This window comes from Prunus dulcis, chromosome 7, assembly GCF_902201215.1.
Source record: "Prunus dulcis chromosome 7, ALMONDv2, whole genome shotgun sequence".
NCBI classification, from domain to species: Eukaryota; Viridiplantae; Streptophyta; class Magnoliopsida; order Rosales; family Rosaceae; genus Prunus; species Prunus dulcis.
In genome coordinates, this window is record NC_047656.1 from 14,762,748 (window position 1) to 14,778,163 (window position 15,416).

The 15,416-nt window shown below is 36.4% G+C and overlaps 3 protein-coding genes and 3 non-coding genes across 6 annotated transcripts; all 6 read left to right on the forward strand.

Moving 5' to 3' along the window:
- The first annotated feature begins 1,609 nt into the window (after nt 1-1,609).
- LOC117635438 (LOB domain-containing protein 22-like) lies at nt 1,610-2,924 on the forward strand. The gene is made up of 3 exons (XM_034369756.1): nt 1,610-1,861; nt 2,180-2,346; nt 2,849-2,924. The coding sequence occupies exons 1-3, from the start codon at nt 1,610-1,612 to the stop codon at nt 2,922-2,924; spliced, it is 495 nt and encodes a 164-aa protein (XP_034225647.1).
- A 3,886-nt stretch (nt 2,925-6,810) lies between these two features.
- On the forward strand, nt 6,811-9,284 carry LOC117634973 (cold-regulated 413 plasma membrane protein 2-like). The gene is made up of 4 exons (XM_034369275.1): nt 6,811-7,089; nt 8,468-8,575; nt 8,679-8,749; nt 8,935-9,284. The coding sequence occupies exons 1-4, from the start codon at nt 6,911-6,913 to the stop codon at nt 9,186-9,188; spliced, it is 612 nt and encodes a 203-aa protein (XP_034225166.1). The 5' UTR covers nt 6,811-6,910; the 3' UTR covers nt 9,189-9,284.
- Nucleotides 9,285-10,497: 1,213 nt separating this feature from the next.
- LOC117636208 lies at nt 10,498-10,583 on the forward strand. The gene has a single exon (XR_004587011.1). It is a non-coding gene; the product is annotated as a small nucleolar RNA SNOR75 (small nucleolar RNA).
- Nucleotides 10,584-10,682: 99 nt separating this feature from the next.
- LOC117636228 lies at nt 10,683-10,753 on the forward strand. Its single transcript, XR_004587029.1, has one exon. It is a non-coding gene; the product is annotated as a small nucleolar RNA Z105 (small nucleolar RNA).
- A 938-nt stretch (nt 10,754-11,691) lies between these two features.
- Nucleotides 11,692-11,765, forward strand: TRNAI-AAU. Its single transcript has one exon. It is a non-coding gene; the product is annotated as a tRNA-Ile (tRNA).
- A 274-nt stretch (nt 11,766-12,039) lies between these two features.
- Nucleotides 12,040-13,817, forward strand: LOC117634358 (oxygen-evolving enhancer protein 1, chloroplastic). The gene is made up of 2 exons (XM_034368434.1): nt 12,040-12,461; nt 12,912-13,817. Exons 1-2 carry the CDS (start codon nt 12,075-12,077, stop codon nt 13,665-13,667), a joined length of 1,143 nt encoding a protein of 380 aa, XP_034224325.1. The 5' UTR covers nt 12,040-12,074; the 3' UTR covers nt 13,668-13,817.
- Nucleotides 13,818-15,416: the final 1,599 nt, after the last annotated feature.

The window sequence follows — 15,416 nt, forward strand, 5'->3', positions numbered from 1 at the left end:
AATATAGCCGCCCGGCTATACTCGATGTCTCTAATTTTTTTAGAGAAATGGTATGTCCGAATTAATCATAACGCCCACATCCAACTCCATCTCCACCAGAAGATACACAGTAATTGGGAAAGATGAAACGCAACGTTTGGACTACGCAATCGCTGAATTGAAGACGGTGTTTATGGTTTCTTGATGACGGGGTTTGGGTGCAAAATAGAACCTTTAACGAGCTCCGGGTAAAGGTCTTGGGGCGTTTTGGATCAACCAGGGCCCGAATTCACAGTAATCTGCAGGCAAACTGCATACCGCACAATACAGTACACGAACCGGTTGGGGTTTTCCCGCCATTAGAGCTCAACCTCAAGCCCCTCTCTCTCTCTCTCTCTCTCTCTCTCTCTCTGTGTGTAATTGGGAAAGATGAAACGCAGCGTTTCGACTACGCAACCGCTGAATTGAAGATGATGTTTGTGGTTACTTGATGACGATGAGATATATATCTTTATTGGATTACGGGTGTAGACGCCTTAGGCCCAATACGCCTTTGGCCCATTCACCATATAAGGCTATCATGTATCTGTTTATGTTTTCTTGGGCCGGGTAGGCACACATGCTTGAAATAAATGAGAAATATTTTTGAAATTTGCACCAAAATGTGCATATATTCCCTAAACTTTTTCTTTCAACAATGGGCGGGAGAGGAGCTTCGAGCTTGAAACATCTTTTAATTTTACAAAAAGAAAAAACAGTAAAATAAGAGTTAGTTGATATATACTTCATAAGGTTTAAACTACGACTGATATGGGTTGTGTTTATACATCTCCAAAATGGATGTATTTTCAAATAAAGATTGCAGAACACAGTTATGGAAAAGCACAATAAAAGGGAGTAATGCTTGATAAGCAAATTCTAATTTAATTTACAGGCAGAATCACACAAATTCAGGGTAACCAACTGCATGCAGGCAAATATGCAGACAATAGCAACATATTAAAATCACCATATAGCAGTTTGTCAACCCAGGTCTAATTGTGCACATGAAAACAATGGAAAGTAGAGTAAATTAGCTTGATAAGCCAGGTAAAATCCTATATAACCCTTCAATAATTCGGTTGGAATTTGGTGAAGGGACTTATAGCTCAAGTGATTTATGAGTATTTATCCCAATATTTGAGGTCTTAGTTTCGATTTCTCTCTCCCTATAAAAATCCATTTGGGATTTGAGTTGCCATAGCTGATCACTCAACTTTGTCACACAACTGTTAGATGCATGAACGAAACGGGAGAGATTAATTGCAGTAGACTCAAATTCAAAAACAAAGAAACTGAAGGGCTTTTCCTAATGATGACAAATTGACAATTGGCTTTGAAACCCTGACTAAAGCCATGCATTTGCTGCCTTAAACCAAATATAAAAAATAATATTTGGGTTTTGAACAAAATCCAAATAAATTTTAGATGCCAAAATATATTTCACAAAATCTGATGCTATCCAACTCATTAACCAAAAGCTTGAGCCAACTTTATACCCTCTTTAACTCTCAATTAAATCCCAATTTCTTTGCTTTTCCTCACCCTCAAGTGCTTCTGTTTGGTTCATTTTCAGTGAGAACAAGCAATCATGGAAAATAGGGATCAGGGTGCAGCTCAAAACCATCCTTGTGCTTCCTGCAAGCAGCAGAGGAGAAAATGTGATGAGACCTGTGAAATGGCCCCATACTTTCCAGCCAGCAGGTACAGTGAGTTCCAAAATGCTCATAAGATCTTTGGTGTGAGCAACATCCAAAAGATCATGGCCATGGCTGCACCTGATCAAAAACAGGCAGCTGCTGAAAGCATTCTCACGGAAGGGAATGCAAGGAAAAATGATCCTGTGAATGGTTGTCTTGGCATTATCAGAGGTCTCAATGCCCAAATTCAGGGACTTGAAAGAGAACTCCATATTATGAAACAGCACCTAGAACTTTGCAAGGAGAAGGAATAACTTGATGGGAAAAAAAACCAATCAAAAGAAGAAGACTTGCAGCATGATCAATCTGATGGTCTCAATTTCCCATCACCAATCCTCCCTGATCTGGTAAGACTATGATCTCAATTTTTCTCTGCCTCCTTTTTTTTTTTCGTTTAACCAAACCTTCATACATATACACATAAATAACTGATATGTGAATATTTATTCTGTGTAATGCAGCCCTCTCATGTCATGGCTGAGATGAGAAAATATGAACAAGGATACAATTACTGGTCAACTTTGGAAGATGCAGAAGAGGAGGTCTTTGACATCCGGCTCATAGAACCAGTATTATTTGAATCCAATCTGAAGGGGAATGCAAGTTCTAGTGGATCAGGAAAATCCAGGTTGTGCAAAACTTTATACTTTGTTTGATAATGTTTATTTGTTGTTTTTGATTTATATAGAGATGGAAAAGAGAAAGAGGAAGGGGAGATAGCTAGGTGGGAGGAGAGATAACATTGTTGATAAGGAGCGCGCGATGAGATAGATTTTAAGAAAATAAAAATAAATAAGAAGCGTTATTTGTAATCCCCCAATGCTCCCGCGCTAGCGCGGGGCGTTAATAGGGTTATATATTACTTAATTGTCATTTGTACTCCCACTCATGACACACACTTCACGTGCAAATAGCTTCATCTTTTAAAAGTAAAAGCTTAAAAGAAATTTTGGAATCCATTTTTGTCATTTCATAATGTGCTCCTTCGTAAATCACATTTCTTATAATATAATTGATTCTCACAATAATTGCAGAATATTGATAATCTTGGTAATAAAAGTGATTAATGTTTTGCGCCATTGGTAATAAGTTTTGAATAAATCATATTTTTTTCTTCTATGAAATTGTAGTGCTGCTGCCTCCAAGGCCAAAGAGAAGCAGCCTTCAGAGAGTTTGCAAGATAAAACTACAGAAGATGAGGCTTGACCATCCACATGGAAATGGTTGCACATCAAGAATGAATTTTACTTTGTGATCAAATTTAGTTAATTTGAGTTGAAAGATCATTAGACTTTATGTAAATCTGTTTTTTCTGCGTATCGTCAAACTTTAATTGCGTTTTGAGATTATCAGTTTTTTCAGTACTTCGTTTTTGCTTCCAGTTCCTCCAATAGCAGAAATCAAAGACAAGAGAGGAGCAATGGATGCATCTAGTGTTTTTTAATATTCTTGCAAAAGCTCAAGCTGGTATTGATGTCTTTGACTACTCCTAAATTATTCTTTCATGGTTTACTAATTTGCATGTAGTATCTTAAGAGAAGAAGATAAATTTGAACAGGAAAACAGATGCATAAACACTTCAATCAGCAGAAAAGTAGCCAATCTTGTTTAAAATCACGAATGCGGAGCTGTTGCGGGCCTGTTACGTCTTTAGCAACGGTCAAAACCGCCGAGCGGCTATACCGTTATACTAGGTTTTTCCAATTTTTTTAAAGAAACTAATTTTTTCCAAATGGTATAGCCGCACGGCTTTACTCGGTTTTTTTTAAACGAAATAGTATAGCCGGGCGGCTATACTCGGTTATTTCTAAATTTTTTAATAAGAAATAGTATGGCTGCGCAGCGATACTCGGTTTTCAGATTTTTTTATATAAAAGAAATAGTAAAGCCGCGCGGCTATACTCGTTTTCCCCCCTATTTCTGCAAAAGAAATAGTATAGCCGTGCGGGTTAATAGTATAGCAGCGCGGCTATACCCTTTTTTCAATTTATTTTAAAATGTAAAAGAAATAGTATAGCAGCACGGCAATTCTATTTAGGGAGATTCACTATTATACCCAATATGGGGGCCCAAATTATAAAAATATCCTATATAAAATGGACTTTAGAAACACACCCAAAGCCCATTTACAGCATAACAAAAAAGCTTTTAACTTCTTATAAATTACAAAACTGCCATCAATTTCTTAAAACAAGCCCAACCCCAAAATCTCATAAAAATACCAAAAGCACTCAATAGGGCATCAAAGTAATTTAATAATCAATATTAAATTCAATAAGGCTAGCTATCATTTTTTGGGTTTTTTTTTGGGTTTGTTTATAGGAATTCAATTGTGTAGGGTTTATTTATAATATTAGTGCTAGAAATGGGTATATCACTAAATATCTCTTCTATTTATTGAAAAATCACAATCTTGCATTTTTCTTCCAATAAGTAAGAAATAATCTTAGCCTCTCAAATTCTTTCATAGTTAGTAAAATACGGAATGAAAAAAATACTAATAAAATACATACGTGATTTATTCAGCAAAATTTTTGCAAATTTGCTCCATCACATAAACTTAAAATTTGCTAAAATATCGTAATAACAAGACAAAAGATTTAATCAAGGGAACAGCAAATATGGAAGAAAACCAAGAATAAAGAAATTGATGAAATGATAGAACAAAATTCGTGCATTCTTTAATCAACTAATCAACATTTATCTAAAGAACATAAAACTTGCTTATAATACATACAATTATGCTCTAAACTATCGTATATCACTTCAATTTATGCTCCATTGTTGCTCACGTTAGCTACAATCTTGCTTAGGAATTATTGGGATTTCCATAGATGGCAAAAGGGTCTCCTTATAAATTGTGGCTTTAGCTTCCACTTCCACCACCAACAAACTTGGAGAATCAAAGAGAGTTCAAGAAAAAAAAAAAAAAACAAAGAAAGTGAGGAGAAATGGATGCTAGTGTGTTGAAGGCTGTGGTTTTGATGAGCATGCTTGTGCTTTCAATAGCCCAAGCTGATATTAATCCTTCCTATACCAATGCGGGTCCAAATGACAATCCTCTTGGTCAAGTTGATGATGTATATCCTCGCTCTAATACAAATCAAGTGGTTCCAAATGGCCATATTATTTCTTGTGGTTTAAAATGTGCGACAAAGTGCCTGATGAATCCAATATGCCTTGGCATGTGCATGATCAGATGCAAACATAGGCCTTCGAATGTTGTGTATAAGTGTACACATAATTGTGCCAACTCCATTGCCACCACAAGCACTTCCAATTCTGGTAATACGCATATTACCATATGGGATTATTGATCTTACATTCCTCTATTTAATTACTCTTTCTCTATAAATTTATCATGTTTGTTTGAAATTATATTTTTAATTATTCATATTCTTTTTGTTTTTGTTTTATTTGCTTGATTGTAGATAAGCGCTACGTGGAAGGTTTTGTGGATTCATGCTATGAGAGTTGCTCCAAGAATAACCAGATAAATTAATTGATCGGCTTGTTCCCTAGTTCAACACAGATGTCTTGCTGCAGAAAATAAATGACCAATTATGTCTTTCATATCAACTTCTTATTAAAAACAAGAATAAGATTTACGAAATTACTACTTATATTGCTTTATGGGCCCTTTTTTTTGGGTTCACCATGCCGTACGTGTAGTTTCTTCGTTTATTTCTCTTTTCATTCATTCCAGCCATACGGCCAAGAAGCTCAAGCTTGAGCACCTTCAAACCATACCCGTACGTTATCAATCAACTAAAGATCCAGACAAACGACATCTATTCTATAATATAATCAATTTAATTAGCATCGTTTGCTGTCATCCCCACTGAGTTATACATTAATAGAAAACCTCAAAAAAACCACACACAAGGAACTCAAAATATTGTTGTCATTATCAAATCAATAATGTTATTTGGACCACATTGTTCATCACCTCTATTAGAGAGGTTAGCCCCGTCATTATATGTGAGACTCACCTGTATTAGAGAGATGATCAGCAATGCAGTCTAAATAGCAACACCAACACCCTTATCAAATAGTATATCGTTGGAACATGACGATCATATAAAAACAAATTAATACATTAAAAAGGTGTATAGACAAACTTGGGGATGAACACATAAAAGAATTTGGAAAATCGGTTTTTGTGGATTGAATTTTCTATAAGTAAGGACTGGAAAACAAAGAAACTAACAATTTGTAATTTTCTATATTACGCTGAGTTAAACTACAGAATCGAGTAGCTGGACTTCTTGTTTTTTAAAGAGGCATGACAAAATGTTAGATTGTAATGTTCATATAGAATTAATGAAACTTAGCTTTTATTTAAAAAGAAAAGAAAGAACAAGATTTATACATATATATTGGAAAAGTTGTGAATCTATGATGTTATTTTTACATATATGTTTTGCTTGTCCAGAGAAATAACTAGAAGGAGGGGTTTCTCACACACACACACACACACAAAATTAAAAATATCATGGGGGCAAAATAAAAGCATAGCAAGCCAACTTCACTAGGCACATAATTGTGCCGACAAAAAGACTTCATCAAATGGACTCGATGCAAATGATCTTCAAAGAAAAAGGCTCCATTACAGTTAAGATCAACTAAATCAATTAGTCATGGCAGCGGGCTCGTTACTTTCCAACCAAGTTTGAATCCCTTTTTCATAAATTAGATTAATTTAAAGTAATTTAAACTATCTCTAATATGATTTATTTCAAAAAAAAAATGATGGTCCGTTCCGTCCTGTGTTTTATTTGGCGTGACAAAGTTCAAAGTCACAACAAATTAGTGACCAACCTAATGTTGCCCTAAATCTCTAGAAATAGAAAAAGAAAATCATAGTTATATATGATTTTACTTGGAACGAGGGTCCAAGTGATGCAACAGTCAAACCCTGGAACCTTTGAAAAACAGTTAGGATCCGAAACCTCTCCACCGTTTTACACTCTCCTCTGACAGGAGTGGGTGAGCTCAAATCAAGGTGGACCCACACAGTTAAACTCCCAGCAGACACATCAACAGGTACAGTGACATAGATACACCCAAAGAGCTAAAATTGGTCATCCACAATTTTGTTGAACAGTTATATTTTGGCCTTTGAATTTGAAGTCTGTAAACTGCAGGTGCCAGCTTTCAAATCTGAAGCAATTGAGAGCAGATATCAAATTATGGGGAGGATGGAGTATTTGGCTCTGAAGAGAAGTGATCCAGACACCAATGAGTTGATAAATTCAGACATCAATGATCTCAAGATTGCAGCCAAGAAACTCATCAATGATGCCACTAAGCTTGGTGGGTTGGGTTTTGGGACTTCTTTTCTCAAATGGGTTGCCTCTTTTGCTGCCATGTGAGTCATCTTATTTGTTTCCTTGAGGAACAAGTTGCTTTAAGCTTTGTTTTATTGGCTGGAATTGGGAAAGTGACACTGATGTGCGCCCTTCTTGATTTTCTAATTGTTAAAAAGGGAAAAGTCAAGAAAGTGATTTTTAAAAAATCTTCCTCTCTTGAATATAATATTTCATTCCCTTAATCTGGGAAAAAGGAAAACAATGTATCACAGTTTCCTGCATATGTTTATTTTAGTTATTGTTTTCTTTAAGATTTTGGCCTTCCTATTTATTGAAACATCCATTGTTGGTCTGTAACTTATTGTTTTTGGTCCACCAATATGTCAGAACTTGACCTGTTATGTTTCACACCTAAATTTTTCTTCCCCTCCGAGAAACACTTATGTGAAACGGGTATAACACTATTTTGCTATCTTCGGTCAATCACGGCATGCCAAGTGTGATAACTTTTTCAAGCGGCAATATGTTTCATACAAGTTTTTACGCTTCCAGAGGTCCAATTCATCCTGTCTTTAGCTGTGACCTAAATCCCATATCATCTAAATTTTTTATATGGTCAGTAGTCTAGGAAGCCATTGATTGACATGAAGTAAGCCATGAATTGATTTACTTTTTGTTTTTGGGTATGAAATAAGTTCAAGTAGATTAGCTTGTGGCCAAGTAGGGCTCAACAGATCAAAAATATATGCCCCAACCCCTGCTATTTTACTTGGATGCACCAACACATAATTTTGTCCATTCTGATGTCTATTTCCATTGATGTAAGCCTATAACTCAGACTTCTGCTTGGTTATCCATTCTGATATCAATGAGTTTCTGGTTCCATGGGCTACTTCATTGGATAGGGTATAAGCTTTACCTGAAATTCCCTCCCAAGATAAGCCCTTTAATGGTGTTTTACTTCATTTCCAGCATGTGGTTGTGATGGATATGAACTAGTGTTGTACAAGAAAGCAATGCCCAAGATCTAGTCCTTGCTTGCATACCAAAAGAATGTGAAACAATGAAGAATGCTAACTGTTTTGGACCGTCGTGCATTTTGGTGGTGTTATTTTCACTCAGACAGAGTTTAATTGTTGCCGTTTAGAATTTATTTGTTTTCTCCAAATAATTAGCCCTTGATTCAAACCATACGATCAAGAGGCTTCAATTGTTGACAACTAATTACTGAACACTGTCTCTGATGTCCTATCACTTGCCTAAATTGATTCAATCATCAGTTAGCAATTCCATCTGTATAATATAATATGCCCTGCGTATTTGCCTCGATTGCTTCTTCCCATTGGCTGTTACCTGCTGCAAGAACACATAAACTTCCAGGTTAGATTATGTTCACTAGTACAAAATTTGTCTGAGAAAGTATTTTCAATGCTGCAGATATCTGTTGATATTGGATCGAACCAACTGGAGAACAAATATGCTGACTTCACTTTTAATCCCTTACATTTTCTTCAGTCTTCCTTCAGTGCTCTTCAACCCCCTAAGGTGATAATTTCTCTTATTGGTGCACATTTTCTTGTTTGCTTTTCACATCCTTCTTTTGTTCTCAATAATCTCAACTCATTGACGTTTCTTCAATATAATGCAGAGGAGAGGTTGGAAAATGGATTGCTTTTATTGCTGTTGTACTGAGGCTTTTCTTCCCAAGACATTTCCCAGGTATAGGCTCAAGTCACTGCATTGATTTTTCTCTATCCTTCTCAATTCTACAGACTTATGTTGCTTTGTCCCAAATATATTAGTCTTCACAACCTCAACTTTATCAAAAAAAAATTATAAGCATTATGGTTTTTGTATTAGTCTTCAAATCATAGCCTTGTTCTATGATCCTAATTTCATTGCAGATTGGCTACAGATGCCCGGTTCGTTGATCCTTCTTCTTGTTGTGGCTCCGAACTTTTTCGCGCACACATTGAAGGACGGCTGGGTTGGTGTCTTGATATGTCTTCTCATTGGTTGTTACCTGCTGCAAGAGCACATCCGGGCTTCAGGTGGCTTCAGAAATTCCTTCACACAAAGCCATGGAATATCAAACACTCTAGGCATTATCCTTCTCTTAGTCTACCCTGTTTGGGCATTGGTTCTCCATTTCATCTAAGCACTGTAGTAAACAACAGTTTCTACCAGTTGTTCATGTGCTGCAACTTGCAAACAGCATATCTCCATCTTCTCTTTATAAGAATTGGATTTCAGTGGCAATTCTATCTGTTGATCAAAATTTGGTTTCTGCTTTTACTCCCATAAATTTGAACATGCAAGACTGAAGTATATGCAGTCCAGAAAAAAGGTCTGAAATATAGAAAGGAACATTATCTCTCTGTGGACTGTCACTGAGTCTTCATTTAGTGAATCAGGAACATTCAAAGTAAAACATTTTTGGAATACCAAAATCTCTCAATTGTTAGCTGTTTCTGTCTTCTCCCAATGAACACCCTTTTGGACATTGCATTATGAAACATATTCCCTCCAATTGATTAATGAAATTGTCATCGATGGTTTTGTTAGTACCATACCATTGTTTTGGTCTCACGCTTAGCCCCCCTGCACGTATAATGTAACACAATTTATAGGGAATCCAAATACAAACCCATGGACATAGTGATTTTACAGTTTTACGATCATGTGGGCATTGCAGTTTAATCATAAACCCGGTGTTCTTGTGTGATTTTACAATTTTATTATCGATCATCCAATTTTTGTCATCAACAAATTTCAGTCTCAATTGTATATATACGAATGCTGGGGGCATTGCATATGTGAATTAAGCCGGTTAGCTGAATAGCGTGCATAATCTCATACACTCAAGTTTAAGTCCCCTCCGTTGGGTTTAGAATTCCATTTTGTCAAAAAAATTGCTAGGCAATTCAGGTTAAGAATTTCTCAACATATTTTTTTGGATTCAACAACTATTGTAAAACCGCATTCATATAAAACCCCCTAAAAATGTGATTTTCTTTTTGTTGTTTATGTATTTGGGTTTATATATTATTTACAGGCAGAGGATTTACTTGAGGCACCTAAAAGCGGGCAAGGCCCAAAATTTATTAGCCCATACGTACAAGTTCAAACTTCAAATCTAGGGCCCATGGTTGCGTTCTGTCAATGATGGCATATTCGTAAATTCCAGCACCGCGAAAACCCAAAACCCTAACCCTAAACAGCCTCACTGAGGCCTATAAAAGCAACACACGAATTGAGTAACGGAGACCATCGCAAGTCGAAATCAACCTTCTCCAAGTCGCTCTTCCGTTTTGCTCTCTCTTTTGCTCTGCGTCGTCGTAGTCATAGGCTAATCATTCTGCTTTGATTTTCCATTAATGTTTGCTTTGTTGTTCTCAAAATATCTTCCTTTGTTTTCTCTTTATTTTGATTCTGAAATCTGGGTTTTTGAAGTATGTGTTGGGGATTCTCGGTGATGAACAACAATGATGACGAGTCCGATCCATTCATATATAAAATCGTGACGACAAAACGAGGCATTTGTCTGAGAGAATAATACCCAATTTACCATTCTTTTCCATCATTCTTCCTTTTTTTTTAAATAAATATTTTCTGGGTTTGTTTAGATTATTTTGTTTTGACGATTTCAAGGCAGGCATGGTGATGATGTGTATCATCTGATATTCATTTTTGATGAATTTACTTACCTCCTACTCATTCTGAATGCCTGCTCATCAAATTCTAATTTCTCTTCTGATTTTTAATCTTTTGTTTTCGTGTGATTTTGATCTATAAAAGCTTTCGATTTTCTCTTTGAAAATGACAAATTTTTTGTTTTTTCTTTGGGGGGAACTGGGTTTTGGTGTTCCTCAAGTTTTGAGAGAGAAGGATGATGTAGCGATGATGATAAACTCAGTATCACTCATGTGTACATTGAGGAGCACCGATGATTTTGTTTCAAGCACTTTTGAGCTTCTCTCTCTCTCTCTCTCTCTCTCTCTCTCTCTCTGGTTTTGGTCTTTTGTTTGTCAGTGTTATTGTTTCTGAATCTATGATCTGTTAACAATCAGTACCAATGCAATATGGATACAAGAAGTTCGGCTGAAACTGTTAACAATTCTGATCATGAACTGTTTGCTACTATAAAATAAAGTAAATTAATTTCAGACCACTTAAGAATTTAAGCTGATGGAAGCAGAATAATTTCAAACAGAGGTTGAATTTGGATTCTAATATGGTTTAGGGATGATCTCAAGTGACCAAGCTTGGATGAATGAAACTTTAAGAAATTAAGCTGAAAGTGAAGGATCCATTCTTTTGGGAATGTGAAAATCCCCAAACAATTGACAATGAGGATTTGTTGAGTTGGTAAGGATCCCAATGGGGTACCCTACCCTTTCCCTAAATATTTGTTCGTAAAAATAAGAGCCCCCAAACAATTACTTGTACCATGAGCTAGATTACCCAGTTGAATTGACTTCTCCGTTCTCTCTGGCTTTCATCTGTAATGAGGAAGAATGAAACTGTCTAAAGCAAACTCTGAAGTCTATACAGAATACAAGTTTACTATTTGTACGAGCAGAGGAAGATTTTTGTGACGCAAGGCCAATTACTGTAGAAAAGGTCTATTAATAGCTAAAATGAAAAGTATTTGCCAACAAGGCCTATTAGCTCAGCTGGTTAGAGCGTCGTGCTAATAACGCGAAGGTCGCAGGTTCGAGACCTGCATGGGCCAACTTTTTAACAATTTTTTGCTTCCTACATGTCCGTTGCTTTTACTCTTATAAAAACCTTTATCGACTCTGAGTTGCAGGTTCGAAACCGGCTGCTTTCATTTTTTTTATCACTTTTCTTTTCTTTTTCTGGTTTTCTGAATGATTAATGTCACATTTGTACTGTACTTGCAAAAGTCTACATTGATAATATGTGGAGCAGGAGGGAAAGGATATGACCATGCTCATCTGACCACCAGTATCTTTATCCCAAACAAGAAGTTTGCCACGTGGCAAACAACACATCTAAACTCATTACCTTCATTCAACCAATGAGAGAGCAAGCCTTATCCTATCCATTATCCAACTCACTCCAAAGCCCACCAAATAACTCCCCAATTGCCACACAAAAACTCTTCCAAATACTCTGTTTCAAACACAGAGATCACATTGGAACTGCAAAACAACCTCCAACCATGGCAGCCTCACTCCAAGCAGCTGCTACGCTCATGCAGCCCACCAAGGTGGGCGCGCCGGCAAAAACCGGCCTTCAGCTCAGGTCCTCCCAGAATGTCTCCAAGGCCTTTGGCTTGGAACCATCTGCCTCTGCTAGGCTCACTTGCTCTCTGCAGTCTGATCTCAAGGACTTTGCTCACAAGTGTGTTGATGCCTCTAAGATTGCTGGCTTTGCTCTTGCTACTTCTGCCCTCGTCGTCTCGGTATGCTGCTTAATTCCATTTCACTGCTTGATTGGTTTCTTACTTCATGTGCTTAGAAGCGTATAAAAGAAGAACAATGATGAATTTTATTATCTTTATTATGTATGTGTATAGGGTATGAACTTTCTATGGTTTAGAGGGATATAGATTAGTTTGTGGTACCTGTTGTATATGCAAAGGTTTCTGATGTTCTCTGTGGCATGCTAGATATTTGACAAGTTATGTTGCTAGAATGACACTCTGAATGTCTGATATGATGAGTTTAGATTTACAATTTGATAACATAATCATTGGATTTTCTATCGTTGTGCGCGATGGATCTCACATAAACAATTTAGATCACAGTCTGACAACATAATGTAACTGTAGTTGTTAGATTTCATTTCAATTCTGGTGGTGATGAATGGTGATTAACATTTTATCATTGTTGGCCACCACTTGTGTTTCCAGGGAGCAGGTGCAGAGGGAGTTCCAAAGAGGCTGACCTTTGATGAAATCCAGAGCAAGACATACTTGGAAGTGAAGGGAACAGGAACTGCAAACCAATGCCCAACCATCGATGGAGGGTTAGAAGCCTTCGCCTTCAAGCCGGGCAAGTACACTGCCAAGAAGTTCTGCCTAGAGCCCACATCCTTCACTGTCAAGGCAGAGAGTGTGAACAAGAATGCTCCACCAGAGTTCCAAAACACCAAGCTGATGACCCGCCTAACCTACACCCTCGATGAGATCGAAGGGCCTTTCGAAGTGTCCCCAGATGGCACTCTCAAGTTTGAGGAGAAAGATGGGATTGACTATGCTGCAGTCACAGTCCAGCTCCCCGGAGGCGAGCGTGTCCCTTTCCTCTTCACCATCAAACAGCTTGTAGCCTCAGGCAAACCCGAAAACTTTGGAGGGGAGTTTCTAGTACCATCGTACCGCGGTTCTTCTTTCTTGGACCCAAAGGGTAGAGGAGGCTCCACTGGTTATGACAATGCCATTGCATTGCCAGCAGGAGGCAGAGGAGATGAGGAGGAGTTGGCCAAGGAGAACATCAAGAATACTGCTTCATCAAAAGGGAAGATCACACTGAGTGTGACCAAGAGCAAGCCTGAGAGTGGAGAGTTGATTGGAGTGTTTGAGAGCATCCAGCCATCTGATACTGATTTGGGAGCAAAGACTCCAAAGGATGTCAAAATCCAGGGAGTCTGGTATGCTCAGCTTGATTAAGTAGGCCTCTTATTAAATTCCCTGTATGTATTGATGTACTTACTCATTCTGGGTTTCAGATTTTGCTATAAAAGTGAAGGTCTTGCTGAACTTTCTTTGTAACCCAATTGGCCATGCACTCAGATCATTGAGATCATTATCTTTCTTGTATATTATCATGCCCTATTATGAAAATCCCTCAATTATTCCAAACCTCCACAGCTTCAATGATCACAAATTTGAGCCTGAAAATTGTGATCAAAATTATTAATCAAATGGGTTCTAGCATGAATATTTGAGATGGGTTTGGCTTGGGATCTAGTAGGTTTCCATGGAAAAACAAAAAGAAAAAAAACTAAACAAAAGCATGGCCATTCAAATAAGGTTCATCCTGTTCATGATCTTTCTTTCACTGTAGCTAATTTGCTTTCTCATATCCTTTTATATGGATAGTGAACCACACAAATTGGATATTTGGACCGAGTGGCATGTGATATGATCCCATATTACTGTGTGATATTCTCTGAACAATTGTCAAGATATTAAGAAAGTGGAGCTACAATGACCAAACTTTTTCAAATGTTTGATGATCATTATATATATATATATATATATAGGTTTATTATCACAAAACGTATTTAAGGTTTACGAAATTATCAGATTGTATTCTTAATGTTTTTTTGTGTCACTTATTGTCCTCAAGGTTAGTATGTGCAATCACAAATGGTCCCTGCCGTTAGGTTCTGTCAAAAACTCTGTTAGTTTGCTGACGTGTCATACATATATATCACAAAACATTCCTGAGGTTTACACACTTATCACAAATGGTCCCTATGAAATTTTTTAATTTTTTAAATTTCAAATTCATAAATTTTTTGTTTTCTATTTAAAATTTTATGAATTATAATTATTTTAAAATATATGTTAAATTTTAAATACATGTGACACTATATTATTGTAGATGTTGGCTCCATATATATGCCACATCAACAAACTAATTAAGTTTTTTAAAAATAATTTAATATGAAAAAAATTTTAAAATGAAAAAAATTAAAGGTTTAGGGTTCATAAATGGTCCTCAAGATTAAAATCCTTCTATAAATGATTTTTTCATTTATAAATAATTTTAAAAAGAAAACCAAAATTTTATGATTTTAAATTAAAAAATAAAAAAATTTCATAAAGACCATTTGTGATAGATGTGTGAACCTCAAAGACGTTTTGTGATATACATATATGCCACGTCAGCAAACTAACGGAGTTTTTGACGAAATATATGCTTTTGTGTGGCAAGGCAACACTTGAAAGTTATGTATCACCAGCATTAATTTTAAACTCTCAACTAAAAGAACTCGGAGTCTTACTATGAAAGTGACCAATGGTTAGGTATTGAGCCTTGACATACGAGACACAATTTTATATGAGATAGTTGAGAGATGCAAAGCGGCAGGCATTTACTTATTTAAATATTTCGTAGCTATATTAAATTATACATATGGGTTTTATCTGAATTTTATAATAAAACCTATTAGGAAAATTGATGTGGTTTTGGCAAAAACGTGGATGGACAAAAGTTACAAAGACTTTTCAAAATAATGCTCATACTTTTCTTTAACTAGAAAAACAATCACAATTGGCTTTCTTGCTCCAATACAAAACCTTAGAGTAGACCCTGTGACCATATATATTAAATAAATTCAAGTACTATGCAGCTCTAATAATTGAAACTTAGGAATTAAAAAGTAGCATTAGACCAAATGAATTAGGGGA

Bases quoted from the DNA above. Each gene is read 5' to 3' on its own strand.
- LOC117635438 (XM_034369756.1), top strand. From the start codon at position 1,610: ATGGAAAATAGGGATCAGGGTGCAGCTCAAAACCATCCTTGTGCTTCC. The intron at 1,862-2,179 runs GTGAATGGTTGT...TGTGTAATGCAG, and splicing joins ATGCAAGGAAAAATGATCCT to CCCTCTCATGTCATGGCTGA. The intron at 2,347-2,848 runs GTTGTGCAAAAC...ATGAAATTGTAG, and splicing joins AGTGGATCAGGAAAATCCAG to TGCTGCTGCCTCCAAGGCCA.
- LOC117634358 (XM_034368434.1), top strand. From the start codon at position 12,075: ATGAGAGAGCAAGCCTTATCCTATCCATTATCCAACTCACTCCAAAGC. The intron at 12,462-12,911 runs GTATGCTGCTTA...TTGTGTTTCCAG, and splicing joins CTTCTGCCCTCGTCGTCTCG to GGAGCAGGTGCAGAGGGAGT.
- LOC117634973 (XM_034369275.1), top strand. From the start codon at position 6,911: ATGGGGAGGATGGAGTATTTGGCTCTGAAGAGAAGTGATCCAGACACC. The intron at 7,090-8,467 runs GTGAGTCATCTT...TCAATGCTGCAG, and splicing joins GTTGCCTCTTTTGCTGCCAT to ATATCTGTTGATATTGGATC. The intron at 8,750-8,934 runs GTATAGGCTCAA...ATTTCATTGCAG, and splicing joins CTTCCCAAGACATTTCCCAG to ATTGGCTACAGATGCCCGGT.